The sequence below is a fragment of the Mastigoproctus giganteus genome, chromosome 10 (assembly GCF_048544385.1).
Source record: "Mastigoproctus giganteus isolate SK-2022 chromosome 10, ASM4854438v1, whole genome shotgun sequence".
NCBI classification, from domain to species: domain Eukaryota; kingdom Metazoa; phylum Arthropoda; class Arachnida; order Uropygi; family Thelyphonidae; genus Mastigoproctus; species Mastigoproctus giganteus.
The window spans coordinates 54,951,674-54,969,704 of record NC_143584.1 but is presented as its reverse complement, the minus strand read 5'-3'; the positions used below and the strand labels follow the sequence as shown (position 1 = coordinate 54,969,704).

General features: G+C 38.1%; 1 protein-coding gene across 1 annotated transcript in view; it reads left to right on the top strand.

The window, feature by feature from the left end:
• Window positions 1-18,031, top strand: part of LOC150079037 (NADH dehydrogenase [ubiquinone] 1 beta subcomplex subunit 7-like) — a 41,316-nt gene that overhangs the window by 15,619 nt on the left and 7,666 nt on the right. Inside the window, exon 2 of the mRNA XM_090382533.1 lies at window positions 7,006-7,174. Coding sequence (XP_090238659.1) covers window positions 7,006-7,174 — 169 coding nt within the window. The remainder of the gene's footprint in view (window positions 1-7,005; window positions 7,175-18,031) is intronic.

Below are 18,031 nucleotides of genomic sequence, written 5' to 3'. Positions count from 1 at the left end.
CCTATTTTAGCTGCATCTGGAGAACCGACATCATATTAGAAATGTTGTCATAATGCTTTGCCTCATTGGTGTAGTCTTGCATAACTACATAGTTCAGAGTAGTTTACGACTAGCCAGTTTAACAATACCTTATCATTAACTGTATTTGGCAGTCACGTAACCATTGTCAACTGAAGCATTTGTGCTACTGCACTTCCACATTGACTGCTTGCCTAGTCAGGCCTATATGATGCAATTATGGAGAATACTTGTGTTTTCCAAAGATTGAAAAATGCATTTATTCAGCTAAATGAAAGCAGAATTTTTTTGTTAGTTTCAACATGGTAAAGAACCAATAAAAAAGGGTACATTTTTTGAGACCCTACCAAGCTTAACGTTGCAACTTCACCCCTTTACCTGATGTACTTTTTTTTTAGGTTAACTCTTATTTTCTATTTCCTATAAGTTCACAATAGGCCCTCCTATTATAAGAGGTCCATAACTTTTAGTTTTTGTTGATTCTAAATTTAAATACTAATTAGATGTTTTTATTTATGAATTTATAACCTAACAAAAACATCTAATTTTACCCATCTTAATTTCTGTATGAAAAGATTACTTTCATCCAGTTGTTGTTAGATACTACATAATGATGTGATATAATTAATAAAACTGTTTGTAATACTATGAAGTACTTCTTAAAATATCCCACACTACAGTTTTAAATATAGAAATAATACTGATTTGAAAATATCATAAACTATATATTTCTAGTAGTGATTATTCTTAGTTTTGAGCTACTGTTTTAATTTTAAAATTTCCAGTACTGCTAAATAACAATATAAAGAAAGGCATAAAATAAACTGCAATATTATTTAAAAGAAAATAACCCTTTTGATAACAGCTTATACGGAATGCTCAAAAAATTGCATCATCTCATTTTTTCGGTTGTTTGTCCTTATGCTGGCAGCTAATCTTTTAGAAATAGCTGAAGGAATGTAAATAAGTAATTAACAATATGCATATGAAACTGTTAATTGGAGAAAAATTTACTTTTCTGCCTTATAAGTAAATATACAATGAAATAAGTATTTTTCTCCAAAATAATAGCACATTATTTATGATTCATGTAATAACAAAAATTCTTTGAAAACTGATTTTTTTTTTTTTTTTTTTTTCCATTTCGTTACTTTGCTCATACTTAGATGACGGGCAGCCAGTGGTGGGATTCAACCAGTTCGGCAGAACCAATATCTAATTTTTTGTTGAGTTCGGTGAACTGGTTGTTAAAAACGGTTGTTATTAATTCAGCAAGAAATTTTCATTTAGTATCGATAAAATGAATGTTCTGACTAATGTTTATCAATGGTATAAGCACAGTGCTTTGTTTATAAAAGTTTATGATGTGACCACACGTGGACAGAACCAGTAAAAATATTCAAATATATAGGCACATATCTGCTATTGCTCTATAATATATTAAAATAAAACATTTTTAAAATTTTTTGCATCAGTCCTTAAAAGGATGAAAAGGCAACAGAGTTTGACAGATTTTTTTCAATAAGAAACCAAAATCAGAATTTGTTGTATCAGAATTGGCCTTGGATGGTACAAAACAGTCACAAGCACAACCACTCCAACTTGAAGAAAGCAGCACGTCAATTATTGAAATAAAAAAACGATAACTCCAAAATTGAAAATAATCTTCCTGAATGCTGGACAGTGCAACAATATAACAATTTTAATACAGTTTGCAGCCTGGCAAGGTGCCTCCGTAGCCAGGTGGGAAAGAGCAGCAGTGCATAGCACACGCTTCTTGCTTAGACCGGGGTTCGAGCCCCTCACCACCAAATACGGAAAGGTCAGGGAACGACCACAGCATATTCCCGGAGCAATATGGCCTTAGTTGCTAATGTTCCTGAAAACCAAATAACAAACAAGCAGCCTGGCAAAAAGATGTAAACTGTTTTCAGACATAGAAGATGAGATAGAGGTGCAAATTAAAAATGGATTAGATATGGGAATAGGATTACATTCTCGTAAAACTGCTGTGAAAGTAGTTGATTTCATTGCAAAGGAAATTAAAAAAGAAATATTTAATAAAATTATTGAAAATAATCTGAAAATATGTTTGATTATTGACGAAGCTTCAACGATATCCTGCAAACCAGTTATTATATTTTTCTTAAAAATTGAGGAGTCAGTTACATCGCCAACAATTTTTGTTGAACTAGTTGAATTGGAAAAACAAGATGCAGAGACAATATGTTCTTCAGTTATGGAAAGTTTAAATAATGTTGGGCTTACTAAGAATTACCTAGAAAAAAATTTAATAGGATTTTGCTCCGATGGTGCCAGCGTTATGCTTGGGAGAAAATCTGGAGTGAGCACTAGGATTGCAAAAGAGTTTCCAAACATAATAATATGGCACTGGATCATCGCCTCCATCTTGTTTTAGATGATTCGATAAAGGAAATAAAGCAAGTAAATAATTTTAAAATATTTATTGATAAGATATATACTATTTTTCATCAATCCAATAAAAACCAAATTGAACTTTCCAAAATATCCGAACAACTTGGAATTGAAATTATAAAGATTTGAAGAGTTTTGGGACCAAGATGGCTGCCTGTAGTTAAGGTCAACCATAGCTGTGTGGCGCGCTTATCCAGCGCTACATCACTATTTTTATTCAAATAAAAAGTACTTAGGTATGGCTACCCGTCTTGAAAAAATATATTTTATAACTGATTTGGCATTGATGATTGATATTTTATATGAAATTTCTCTTCTTTCAGATGCACTGCAAGCAAGAAATATAGACATAATAAAGGATGAAAAACTCGAATAAGATCTATTAAAGCATTTCAAATGCTTGGAAAGGAAAAGGGTATATACAAAAAAAAAAGTTGATGAATTAATTACTTCAGAAACCTTCAAAAATATAAAATTTGTAGAAAATCATCGATTTGTTGGGCTTCCTCAGGAAAGACTTTTAGAAAACGTAACAAATTTGAAAAAAAAAAGACTAATGGATTGTGAACATTTAAAAGCAAGTTGCAGCCAATTTCAAGATAGCAATAAATTACAATTTCTCAATTTTTTGGAGCCAGGTTACTGGAATATTGAAGAAGTACTAGTTCCATGGAAAGCAACTGAAGAACAATTGCTCTTATTTAATGACATTTTTAATTACCGAATTTTATGATATTAATGGTTATCGAGATTTTGTGGAAAACGTTTTAAAAAATTCCCAGAATTATGCAATTCCTGAAAGTGTTCAAAGACCTAAAAATATTGTCACAACAATTGCTGTAAGTTCAGCAGAAGTGGAAAGGGGTTTTTTAAAGATGAACATAATGTTCAGAGAAGAAAAGTCACCTAACTGTTTCTAATATATCAAACACAATGACTATTAGTCTAATCGGCCTACCTCTAAAGGAATGGGATCCTACTCCTCCAATGAAAAGATGGTTAAGGATAAATCACTCAGCCGATGATGCTCGGATAAAAGCGAAGAAAATTGCAAGTGAGGACGCCAATTAAGAAGCAATATGGAAATATCTTAAATAACAGTTTTATTGTTTTTGTCAGGTATTTAATATTTTTTCATTAATATTTTAAAACTTTTTCTTATAACATAATCTAGTTTTGTGGACCTCTTTTATTGTTCTTATTTAAGTATTAACTGCATGAAATAATAAAACTACTTTTTGGTATATAGTATTTTTATACTTAGAACAGTCATTAGGGCAGCGAACCAGTTGTTAAATTATTTGAATCCCACCACTGCGGGCAGCTGTATAACAAAAAAATACAATAAAGTGCTCACTAATATTTTATTGGCCCAGTTCTTTGATGATTGCTGCACTTCATTATGGCATCAATTGAATAAGGTTCTGAATGTATTCTTCGGAAATCTCATGGTTCCAAACACAGATTAATGTTCCTGTAGCCTTCTAAGTGTTTTTGGTTTTTCTTTTGGATTACTCAAACACCCGTTTTGTTCCAACAATTTTCAGTTTTATTGAGGCCTGGGCTGTTCCCAGGCCATGTTATTGTATGAATTGGTTTATCCTTCATACATTTTTAAACCTGTGGGCAGTAAAGAAAATGAAATATATTACATTTATTTAAGCAAGAGTGTGACGTTTCATAAATTTAAAATTGGTAATTTTAATAAGTAGTACTTATATTTTTTGCTCTATGATGTGGAGCAGAATTGTCCTAAAAAAATGCAATTGGCAACATCTCTATAAAAAAAAAAAAAAAAAACTGCAGCCATTATCAACGCACTGCAGGATGGATGCTGCTTCAACAATTCATGTTGAGGGAAATGGACCATAATCTGCCTTGTTGGTCCAGTGCAGGTTGGCAGATTGATCGTATTTATCAGTCAGGGGTTTGAACCATGGTCTACTCAAAGAGCATGTGCTACTGCACTCCCACTCCTGATCACTTGGCTACTGTTCTCTAATTGTAAGAAGTAATTTTGTCTCAAGGATGTTCATGTACTCTTCGCAAATTCAAGGCGACCAACGCCTCTGTATGAAATACGACCAATTCCTCTATATGATATACCATATCATTTGAGATGCAGAATATTTCAGTGTGGAGATGGGTGCTTCCGTAGACAGGTGAGAAGAAGCAGCAGTGCATAGCACACGCTTCTTGATTAGACCGGGGTTCGAGCCTGTCACCACCAAATACGGAGGATGCGGAAAGGTCAGGGAATGACCACCGCATATTCCCAGAGCAATATGGCCTTAGTTGCTAATGCTCCTAAAAAAAAAACCAAATAACCAAAACTGTGGAGATGATACAGTCAGGATGAAATTCTTTTCCTCCTCATGTTTATCTAACAGTCTGCTGGCTATCTGAACCATGCAAATTGAATTTTGATTCATCAGAGAAAATAACACGCTTCCGCTGAACCTCAGACCAACGAGCATGCTCTTTTGTCCACTTTAGGTGCAGGGCTTTCATTTTTTACATAAAAGTGGCTTTTTTCTGAGGTTGCATGCTACTAATTCTGATGAGAAAAGGTGTCTACATACTGTAGCACTACTTGCCTTTACTCCTGTATCCTCCTCCCATGTGTTTTGAGATATGTCAATGAAGATCTATTTCAGACATGCAGATGGATCAGAAATCTGCCCTGCACTGCAAAAGATATTTGTGGACATCCACTTTATTTTTTTTCTGTTTAGACTGCTAATTTCTGATAATTTTCGTTACAAACGTGCTGCTGTTGACTGATTACAGTGAATCCTTTTAACTATTTGGTGCGTAGAATGTGCCTCTGCATTCAATGCAGCAGCAACATTTTTCCTACATGGCATTAATTGTTAAAACTTAGCCATTGCAATAGCACAGAATACTGGTCTCATGGCACATGCACTCTGTTTATGCTGCTGCTGCTGCTAGGGAGACACAATCATGCATGGCATGTGACATCAACTAAGAGAGCTTGCTAGAGATAGATGATGCAATAGGGTAATGCTATTACAAAATATATATGATTTATTGCCAAATTTCATAGCATCAGTGAGTTTTGCAAGTGATGCAATTTTTTTGAGCAACGCTGTATATACTAGTTCTAATTATACAAAAACTGGTAAAAGAATGCTTGCCTATGATGTCAGAGGCATATTCCACTAAAATTTGACTATATGTGTAATTTAATATAACTGTTGAATGTTTGTCCAGATCAGCACAGTAAAAACTTAATTTAGAACAGATAGAAACTAAAAAAACCAGGCAATTTTACCAAAAAATCTACCCACTTTGCTGGGATCCAAATAAGTGTTTTTCAACTTGGACCCGTAATTAGTAATCCTTTTTCACCATGACATGCATTTTAAAACTTGTGCTAGTATTTCATAATACAGAGTTAATAATTTAGTTCCATAAACAAACTTTTAAAATATTGTATAAGAAATTATGGCTAAGGTAAAGAAAGCCTGCACGAGAACGACAAGAAACATCCGATAACTTATGCAGAAAATTAGTTTCCTGACACCGGACTCTAGCGCTTATCGCTCAGTAAACAGACTGTAGGTGTTATCGGTCTGGAGGAGAAATCAAAAAGGATATATTGATTGACAGGTAGGCATGGCAAATGATGAAATGATTGGTGGTGGGCGCGATAGACAACAAGCTACTGTGTAGTCATTGGTTGGCATTATGATGTGTATTTACCAGTAAAGAATGGTGCATAATAGTTTTGTAGTGAACAGGTAATAGTAGCACGAATCTTTTAAGGTGCTGATTGACATTATGATAAGTGTGTATCCGCACAAGTGTCTTTAAAAATAAAAGTACAGTAATAAAAAATTAATATTTTGTTAATAAACAGTTTATGTGCTAGTCCACCCATTATTCTAAAAAAAAAAAGGTTAGGTTATCCCCTCCATTTCAGGAGAAGTTCAAGCTCCCATGGGATTCAAGTGGAGGTAACCTGACCTTTTTTCACCATTAGGGTATATTATTGAACAAGAAAATAAAAATACAGTCATAAAAAAATTTATTTTTTTATGAATGTATTTCTAAATATGACTGATTCTAAAGAATAAAGGTTAGGTTACCCCCTCTACTCTGGGAGGGCTTCAAGCTCCTATGGGATTCAAGTCTAGGTAACCAGACCTTTTTTCACCATTATGAATTACTGTAATGGTGAAAAAAGGTTAGGGCATGTGCGATTAGGACAAGTTACCATTAGTGCTGCTAAAGTGATACTAAACTGATGTTATTGTGTGTTGTGTTCGTGCACCAATCAGCACATCGTTTGCCACGCCTACCTGTCAATCAATATATCATTCTCGACTTTGCTCCAGACTGATAACATCTACCATCTGTTTACTGAGTGAGCAGCGCCAGAGTGCTGTATCGGGAAACTAATTTTCTGTGTAAGTTATCCAACACTTCTCGTCATTCTCATGCAGGCTTTCTTTATCTTATTATTTGTTACTAAAATTTTCCCAAATGAAATAACTATTTTAAACACAAAATTGGCGTTTTTTTTAGTGATGGTTGCTACAGAAGAGGAGTTGCAGTCAGCTAAAATACCTTTGAAGAGAAGAGATTATTGTTCCCATTTGCTGCTTAAATTCATGTCCTGTCGTAAAGATGTTTTTCCATTTGTTTATCGCTGTAAAAATGAAAGGCATGCATATGAGCATTGTGAATATGAAGAGTAAGTAATTAATTAATTTAATGTTTAATTAATATGATAATGTAGTTGTTTCTTATCAGATGAACCATAAACAGCCAAATGTTGGATACTGCTAAAACAACCTGTTTGGATAAAATTTATTCTATATACTTTATGAATTCAAATGCAACTTCTTTGCTAATTCAGACTAATACTCACACTAATGCATGCATACCTGGTTTATGTATGTACTTTTCTTTATGCAAACAAAGAATTTTTTCCCAGAGTAGTTTCACTTCTCACTCTGTAACCATTCAAAACGAATAATAAATGCACATGAAAACACTGTTGTTATTATTTCTACATGATGTACATGTACATTCTTCTAATGAAAATAGTATTAAGCATCGATGGCAATATTATCTGCCTTTTCTTACCTCCCAAATTTCTCAGCTCTTATACAGTCTGAAAAATTTGATATTATTTCGATATCATTATATACGAGGTGCTACCCCCCAAAAGTTCCTGAAATGTATTTATAAAATAAATTAGACTCACCCTGGGTCTTATTCGCCACAGTCACCTTCGAAGTAGTCCCCTTGAGAGCATAAATACCAATCCCAGCGCTTCTCCCATGATTTGAATGTGTCCTGAAAGTCCTTCGTCATAGTGTTCAGCACTGCCTGCATGGTTTGGATATCCTGTATGCTGTGAAATCTTCGATCCTTCAGCTTGATTTTCATTCTTGGGAAGAGGAAAAAGCTGCAGGGGACTAAGTCTGGGAATAAAAGAGGGGGAAGATTGCCATGTTGTTGGATGCCAAAAACTGCGCTACAGTAAGAGATGTGTGGGCTGTTGCATTGTCATGATGGACCCAGTTCTTTGTGCACCACTTCTGGATGTTTCCTCCTGATGGCTTCCCTTAACCACCTCAGGATGTTGCAGTAGAACTTTTCGTTGACGGTCTGGCCAGGAGGGACGAATTTCTTATGGATTTCTCATTGCTCCCCACTTGTCGGGGTGAAGATGGGCTCTTCCACTGATTATTGATTATTGCTTGGTTTCTGTGTCATACCCATATTTCCAACTCTCATCACCAGTGACGACGGTAGAAAGGAAGTTTCGATCACTCCTGGCCCGTTGTTGAAGCTCTCTGCTAACTTCCCTCTGATGCTGCTTTTGGCCTTCACTCAGTAACTGTGGCACTAACTTGGTCGCAATCCTTCTCATGTTGAACTCATTGAAAAAATCTGCTGATACATGCCGTACGATAGTCCTAAAATGCCACAAATATTGTGAATGGTTTACCTGCAGTCTTCACGGATTGCTGCCTGAAGTTTTGTGACATTTTCTAGGGTGGTGTTAGATGATGGACGCCCAGAGCGATTATCGTCATCAACCGACATTCGACTGTTTTTAAAACGGTTAAACCAGTAGTAGGTCTACTGGTTTAACCGTAGTACTTATCTTTTTTTTTTTAATAAAAAAAAAAAAAAAAAAAGCGTCTCGCTTAAAGCATTGTCACCAAAAGCTTGCTTCAACTTCTTATGGGTTTCTGCTGCTGTATTGTTAAGAAGGAAACAAAACGATGCAAGCATGTTGCTTTCTCACAACTGCCATCACAAACTATGCAAAACACACCACAAAAGAACTGTGCATAAATATTCAGTGACTCTGTCCAGACCAACGCCACGTGGCACTGATTCACAAAGGATGCATGGTATTACTAGCACCACAAGTCCTTACTAGAAGTAGTTCCTGGAACTACTTCTAGGAACAAATTTCAGGAACATTTGGATAGCACCTTATATATTCACCAGGAAGTCAACTTAGCTGTAAACATATAATTTATAACATAATAAGAGCTATTTATAATTGTGCTGCAAGTATGAATGAAGCAATGCAGAGTACAAAAGTAAGTACTCAGGGATGAGAGTATCCAAATGCTAGGCAAAGAATTATCAGCTCCAAGAAACATAAGTTGCATAAGTTGCTGAAAAACAGCAAGAAACTCTTTGCTGTTTTTCTTTGCATCCTTGGCAAGGGATGCAAAGAAAAACAGCAAAGAGTTCTTTACTTATGTAAACTCTAGAAGGAAGGGGATGAATCAGATTGGTCCACTTGATATTGATGGGTCAAGTGTTGATGATCCTGCTCAGGTAGCTAACAAACTAAATGAATATTTTGCATCGACATTCACACATGAGGAGTTATTCAGCGAGGGGAATGCCAGAGGTGTATTCAACTCTAGCAGTAAGCTACAGAATCTTGAAATAACTGGGAGTAAAGTGGAGGAGAAACTGTTGAAGATAAACACAAGAAAGGCACCCGGGGCGGATGGGATCTATCCAGTTATATTAAAGGAGGCAGCAAAGGAAGTAAGCAAACCCTTAGCCATAATTATGAAAGCTTCCTTGGACTCAGGGGAGGTACCCATAGACTGGAAATGTGCAAATGTGACCCCAATTCACAAAGGAGGATCAAAGGCTGACACAAGTAATTATAGACCTGTGAGCTTAACTTCTGTTCCAGGAAAATTAATGGAGGCACTGGTTAAAGAAGCACTGCAGGATCATTTAGACAAGACTTCAGTTATAGCTCAGACACAGCATGGTTTTGTTAAGGGGAAGTCTTGCCTGACCAACTTGATTGGATACTATGATGCAGTCACAAAAGAACTGGATGCAGGGAATAACTTTGATATTATATACTTGGATCTTAGAAAGGCTTTTGATACTGTTGCACATGGAAGACTGCTACACAAATTGGAGCAGTGTGACATTGGAGGCAAATTGCTGCTATGGATAAAGGGGTGGTTGAGGGGGAGAAGACAGAGAGTGGTAATCAATGGACACTGCTCATCGTGGACTGATGTTATTAGTGGAGTCCCTCAGGGCTCAGTGTTGGGTCCATTATTGTTTTCTGTATTTATAAATGATATTGATGATGGTATATCGGGCTTAATGTCCAAGTTTGCAGACGATACAAAGGTTGGCAGGGTTGTCAAGGACACTATGCTGCTGCAACAGGATCTGGAAAGGTTGAGCAGATGGGCTGAGAGGTGGCAAATGAAGTTTAACATTGACAAATGTAAAGTACTACACATGGGAAACAGCAACCCCAGAGCAACGTATCAACTCTGTGGTACAACACTGACAGTGGTAGAGAATGAAAGGGACTTGGGGGTGGTTGTGCAGGCAGATATGAAGTTCTCTGAGCAGTGCAGACGGGCTGCAAGAGTAGCTCATGGAGTATTGTCAATGATATACAGGAATTTTTCCAGCAGGGATAAGGAGGTGATTATTCCCTTGTATAAGGCGATGGTCAGGCCACACCTAGAGTACTGTATACAGGTCTGGAGGCCTCATTTCAAGAAGGATGTAGAGCTGCTGGAACGAGTACAGAGAAGGGCAACAAGATTAGTGAATGAAACAAAGGGGTGCTCTTACGAAGAAAGGCTTAAGTTTTGCAAATTACAGTGTCTGGAGACTAGGCACCAGCGAGGTGATCTGATAGAGGTGTATAAAGCCTTGAATGGTTTAAGCATGCTCAATGCTGATGGGATTCTTCCTCCAGCTCAGAAAAATCACCTGAGAGGGCATAAATTCAAATTGAGGAAAGACAGATGTAGGATAGACGTGCGGAAATTTGCCTTTAGCCAGCGGGTGGTTGGTTGGTGGAACAGACTTCCATCCCTTGTGGTGGAGGTTGATAGCCTAAATAAGTTTAAGGCTCAGCTGGACAGGTATTTTGAACGAACAGAGGGGTGAAGTGGAAGTGGTTTTTTTTTTTGGCTGATGCTGCATAAGCTTGCTTTCTTGCATCAAATGCCTCTACTAATGCTAATAATGCTAATGCAAAAAAAAAAAAAAAAAGTTTTTGAAGAATTTTACTGACTTATTTTTTTTTTTTTTTTTTTACATTTTACATTTTATTGACTTAATTGTCATATTAAACCATACTCTATAAGTAGCTTTATGGTCCTAGTCACGTTTGTTATTTTATTTTTTAATTTACTAAAGAATTTGTAGTTTACTACTTAATATACGTAGAACCTTTGTATGGCTTGGATATTGCAGCATTGTTATAATTAGAGTGAGTAATAAGGGAATTCAGATTTTTAATTGTGGTATATAGGTAACTCTAAAGTTCGAATCGCTTAGGTTGGCATTACTTGGATAATCGTCGTCAAATTCTGGTTCACCTTACGATGAGGAGTCATGCCATTCGCTTTCCAACATGCCAATTAAGTAAGGATACCTCCGGTCAGGACGGAAGTTTGCTGAACACCTATTATTAGGGTGTACTTCCAAAATATTAGGTCCATTAGGAATAAACTAGAGGACACTGAACAGATCTTTTTCTCTCAGGCCGCTGATATCTGCTGCCAGGGAGCACTAGAGGTGGCGGAGTAGCGATATGTGTAACACCTCCATATTCTCTTATGCACACTCAACTACAACACAATCTTTTGAAACAATTATAGTCTTGCTACCCTTCCACTCCAGCCACATAGATATCACTTCTGTTTATATTCCCCCAGGACCAACAACTGAAATCATTGAAGATCTGGGGAACTAGCTCCTCAACTATCTTCATCCATCTGCACAACACTTTGTTTGTGGCGATTTTAACCTACCTCCAAACTTCCATCACCTCTTTGTCAGGCTCTGTGAGTTCTTTAAATCAATTGACATGACACGGATCACTGAGAATCCTACAAGGGGATTGAACCTACTGGATCTCGTTTTTGCTTTGACAACATGCACGGCTGATGACAGTCCCATTGCATCCTTCCAGTCAAATCACCAGCATATAGTCTTGACATGGTTATTGGAGGTATTTAACTTCAATATCCCCGACAAAAAAATAGTTAAATATGTTACAGTACCAAAGTACCTTAATCCTCAACTCTGTGTGGAAGCTGCATCCTGCATTCCCTGGGGTGTCCTCATTTTGACTGCGACCTCAGCTTGCAGTGACACTTATGTCCAACTGGATCAAATCCATCACCGACTGTGCTGTCACCAAACGAGTAACAGTGACTCCTCGCTCCAGATCATGGTGGACTTCTGACCTCAACAACAGCTTCAAAGAAAAACAATTGCTACACAATAAATGGAAGCTTTCAAATGACATTCAGAACAAAATTGCCTTTTCCTGCATTAGGGCCCACTTTATTCAAAAAAAAGCTGCAGCAATCCAAGAAACAGATCAAACTCTGAGAAAATGAAAGCTGTTCTATGCTGCTCCACATTGCAAAGCCAGTCAAATTCTTGACTCAAACACATTGCCAGGTTTTCAAATACAATAGCAGTCTCATCTACAACTCTCCAACATGACTGTGAACACCCTTCAGATGTCCTAGCGCCTATCCAGATCACGAAGCAGCAGCTCGCACAGTCCACAACAGCCAGTGCTGGGGAGGATGGAATTCCGCAATTTATGATTAAATGCTTGAGCACTTTCATCATAGACCACTTTCTGTCAATCTACAATAGATGTCTCACTGATCATTGCTTTCCATCACGATGGAATAAGTACAGAGTGCGCCCCATCCCTAAAAACTAATTTACCACATATGTCAGCCAATTTATACCCATCTCCGTTGTTTCCAGTCGGCTAAAAACTCTCAAAAGGCCTTGCTATCCACAATTACTCAAAAAATCCTCCATACAAAAACCACCTGACATCCATTACAGCATTCCAGGAAAATCATTAATTACCAACTTGGCAGCTAACCACTGAATGCATCCTCTCAGCATTCAAACAAAGAGCCAAACTTGCAACTACATATCTCAATATAAGTGCAGCCTTTGATGCCCTGTCGATCCCTGCCTTGCTCTTCCTACTTGAAAAAAAATTACATATTTGAGGTGATATGTTATGTTTACTTGAATCTTAGGCAGGCGAAGGCAGATTACGAGAAATCATTGGCAAGGGATGCAAAGAAAAACAGCAAAGAGTTCTTTACTTATGTAAATTCTAGAAGGAAGGGGATGAATCAGATTGGTCCACTTGATATCGATGGGTCAACTGTTGATGATCCTGCTCAGGTAGTTAACAAACTAAATGAATATTTTGCATCGACATTCACACATGAGGAGTTATTTAGCAAGGGGAATGCCAGAGGTGTATTCAACTCTAGCAGTAAGCTAGAGAATCTTGTAATAACTGAGAGTAAAGTGGAGGAGAAATTGTTGAAGATAAACACAAGAAAGGCACCCGGAGTGGATGGGATCTATCCAGTTATATTAAAGGAGGCAGCAGAGGAAATAAGCAAACCCTTAGCCATAATTATGAGAGCTTCCTTGGACTCAGGGGAGGTACCGACAGACTGGAGATGTGCAAATGTGACCCCAATTCACAAAGAAGGAACAAAGGCTGACACAAGTAATTATAGACCTGTGAGTTTAACTTCTGTTCCAGGAAAATTAATGGAGGCACTAGTTAAAGAAGCACTGCAGGATCATTTAGACAAGACTTCAGTTATAGCTCGGACACAGCATGGTTTTGTTAAGGGGAAGTCTTGCCTGACCAATTTGATTGGATACTATGATGCAGTCACAAAGGAACTGGATGCAGGGAATAACTTTGATATTATATACTTGGATCTTAGAAAGGCTTTTGATACTGTTGCACATGGAAGACTGCTGCACAAATTGGAGCAGTGTGACATTGGCGGCAAATTGCTGCTGTGGATAAAGGGGTGGCTGAGCGGGAGAAGACAGAGAGTGGTAATCAATGGACACTGCTTGTCTTGGACTAATGTTATTAGTGGAGTCCCTCAGGGCTCAGTGTTGGGTCCATTATTGTTTTCTGTATTTATAAATGATATTGATGCTGGTATATCAAGCTTAATGTCGAAGTTTGCAGACGATACAAAGGTAGGCAGGGTTGTGAAGAACACTGCTGACACTATGCTGCTGCAACAGGATCTGGAAAGGTTGAGCAGATGGGCTGAGAGGTGGCAAATGAAGTTTAACCTTGACAAATGTAAAGTACTACACATGGGAAACAGCAACCCCAGAGCAACGTATCAACTCTGCGGTACTACACTGACAGTGGTAGAGAATGAAAGGGACCTGGGGCTGGTTGTGCAGGTAGATATGAAGTTCTCTGAGCAGTGCAGACGGGCTGCAAGAGTAGCGCATGGTGTATTGTCAATGATATATAGGAATTTTTCTAGCAGGGATAAGGAGGTGATTATTCCCTTGTATAAGGCAATGGTCAGGCCACACCTAAAGTACTGTATACAGGTCTGGAGGCCTTATTTCAAGAAGGATGTAGAGCTGCTGGAACGAGTACAGAGAAGGGCAACAAGATTAGTGAATGGAACAAAAGGGTGCTCTTACGAAGAAAGGCTTAAGTTTTGCAAATTACAGTGTCTGGAGACTAGGCACCAGCGAGGTGATCTGATAAAGGTGTATAAAGCCTTGAATGGTTTGAGCATGCTCAATGCTGATGGGATTCTTCCTCTAGCTCAGAATAATCACCTGAGAGGGCATAAATTCAAATTGAGGAAAGACAGATGTAGGATAGACGTGTGGAAATTTGCCTTTAGCCAGCGGGTGGTTGGTTGGTGGAACAGACTTCCATCCCTTGTTGTGGAAGTTGATAGCCTAAATAAGTTTAAGGCTCAGCTGGACAGGTATTTTGAACGAACAGAGGGGTGAAGTGGAAGTGTTTTTTTTTTTTTTTTTGGCGGATGCTGCATAAGCTTGCTTCCTTGCATCAAATGCCTCTACTAATGCTAATCTCTGCTCTGTCACAGAACACTTATTCTCCCTTGGGAACAACACACCCTATCCTGTGAAATTACTGCTGGAGTTCCACGGGGGGGGGGGTGTCCTATCTGGTGTTCTGTTCATGGCTATTATTGTGCCCATCACTGCCTCCATCAATGGCCTATCACTGCCTCCATCAATGGCCTCTTATGCTATGCTGATGACCTAAAACTGCTGACACAAGTTAATCCTGGTGACAACCCTTCTCAGCTCAGCAGCAGGATCAATTTGCAGCTTAGGAATCTTGATTCGTACCTTGCAAGCTTCAACCTTCAAATCAACCCACAGAAGTCTGCTCAGGTTATATTTTCCCTAAAATCCATGCCAACACTACTCAGCGTTTCACTAGGAGGGGTACCGTTACTAAACATGCTGTCGCACACAGACCTTTGCATTCAATTTGATCAAAGGATGTCCTTTGTCAACCAGATCGACAAAATCAATACCAAATTTTTTTGCCTTAGGTGGATCTCAAAGCAGCAGCTGCTACATATTCAACATCCCCTCATTGTCAAAAGATTCATCATCTGCACACTCTATACCCCTCTTTGGTTCAGAAATATGGGCCTCAGCCACGCCCACAAACCTTAAGCGAGTGTACACCGCTGAAACCGAAATGGGCCAATTCCAAACTTGATCCCTAGGATCAAGCTTGGTATTGGATCCTCAAGATCCTAGGTTTAGTTTTGAGGATCCTAGGGATAGGTCCCTAGGATCCTCAAACATAAATCAAACTGATATTTAGCACTTTTCTATACTTATTAATCCTTAATGTATTCATTGTTTAGTTTTTGTGTTTTCGTACTGTATTTTGTAGTCTGTTCATTCAAGCTCCTCTATGTAAGCTCCTGGCGCTGGCTGTGGCGATTGGATATCGTGTTGTATGTAATTGTGTACTTCACAATAAAGATTTATTTATTTAATTTTGTTATATATTATAATTAACTTATAACTTCTGATTACTTGTTGGGCATATATCTTTTTTGTGTTTAGCTAAGATATAACTAATTTAACATTGTGATCGTTAGAGTATAGTGTAACGTATATCTCGAACTCGATAGTGTAAGATATAATGTAAAACTAGATGGCTTAAAACATATCACTGCATTTAGGAACCTATTAGCTTAGTGTAGTATTCCCAGTTAATCAATTATATTTATTAATCTTATTAATTTTCGCTGTTAATCAATTAAATTGTATTTAAGCAGAAATCATGCCCCAGACTAGAGCAGCAAAGCAATGGGCACAAAGTAGCAGGAGTACTGTGGCTCGGAGGGAAAACCAAAGGGGGGTGATTCTCCAATGCCTCATAGCATAAAAAAATGCAACTCATGAAATGTTTACAGACCTTTCTGGAACAGGACATGATTTAACCAAGGACGATGTTTTTGTGTGTGCGCTGGATGAGTGTGAAGAAATTATGCACCAGCTCAGTGTTCTGGTGGCCATCTATGCGAATTTGAAGAGTAGGGTATAAGCCCTTGAAGGAATTAAAATGGGGTCCATCAAGCTCTCAGCACCACAGCTCATTCTTGTGCATCAGGCAGCACAACAGCAGTCTTCAACCCAGAATTCACTGGTCCAACAGGAGCCAGTTATTGTCGGTGACTGTCAAGGAAACAGGAAATATATTTTGCAAAAATGATAGGTGGAATAGGACCAGGGTATGTCTGCCAGGGGCAAAAGTTGATGATATTGTAGAGCAGATATCATCTTTTAACGTACTATATTGTTGTACACATTGGCACTAATGACATTACGAGTAGGAGATCCGCAGATTTACTTAACAAGTACAGGTCAATGTTGAAAAAAAAGTTGAGTTAGGATTAAATTTGAGTGTCTGCAATTCTGCCCAGACAAAATATGAGGGACTACATGATGAGAGCCTTGTCAGTCAATTCGGCCCTGGACAGATTGTGCAAGGCTCATGGGATGGAATTTTTCTGAACATGGTCTGTGCTTGTTAACAGGAGAGACTGCTTCTACAGGGATGGGATACACTTAAATAGAAAGGGTGCAAGAATATTTGCTGATACTATCGAGGCAGTGTTAGATGGGTCGGGAAAACTGCTAGCTTGGGGAGATACACAGACTAAAAGATTAACAGTGGCGGCAGGCAGAGGTGAAAGTGATTCTTGCACTGCATCTAGAAATCACTGCAGCCTAGCCTGAAAAGCAAGATAGTGGAGATCTCAAGGGCTGCTGGAAGTCATCATGGAACAAGTAAATGCATAGGCTGTGTTAGGATAACTGAGAATAAGAACAGGTGCATGTATTCGTGCATGTACACCAATGCTAGGAGTGTAGTGAATAAATTTGCTGAATTTGAAGTGCTGATCAAGATATCGACGGCGGATATTGTTGGGATATCAGACGTGGTGTCATGCAACTGAAAATTTAGTACAGAAAGGATAGGAAGGGAGGAGGAGTTATCTTCTTAGTTAAGAAAAAAAAAGATGCAGTGGATCCAGTTGACATGGGTTGACATGCAATGTTGAGTCAATTTGGTATGACATAAGCACAAGGAAAGCAAAAAATGAAAGTAGGAGTGTGTTATAGGACTAATGACTGATAAGTACAATGAATAGCTGTGGGGGATTTTAGCTTCCCTGATAATGACGATAATGACTGGATCTTGTGGGTTGGTCACTCGCTCACTAGCAAGACAACTTTTGTGGATTTACTGAATGATTGTTTTCTACATCAGCATGCAACGAAAGGGAGTAATGCTTTTGATCTGATTATCAATAGTGATTATGCATGCATAAAGAATCTGTAAATAAAGAAACCACTATGTGTAGTAAGGGGAGCACCTCCGTAGCCAGGTGGGCAGGAGCAGCAGTGCATAGCCACGCTTCTTGATTAGACCGGGGTTTGAGCCCTTGACCACCAAATACGGAGGATGCGGAAAGGTCAGGGAATGACCACCACATATCCCCGGAGCAATATGGCCTTAGTTGCTAATGCTCCTAAAAACCAAATAACAAACAAACAAACAAACAAACGTGGTAGTAAGCTGTTATTTTCTTAAAGGGTAAAGAGAAGGATTTTTTCTTTTGTAAAAGTGACTACAATTGTCTGACAGTTTTTAAATTCTATACAGTGGGGCAAA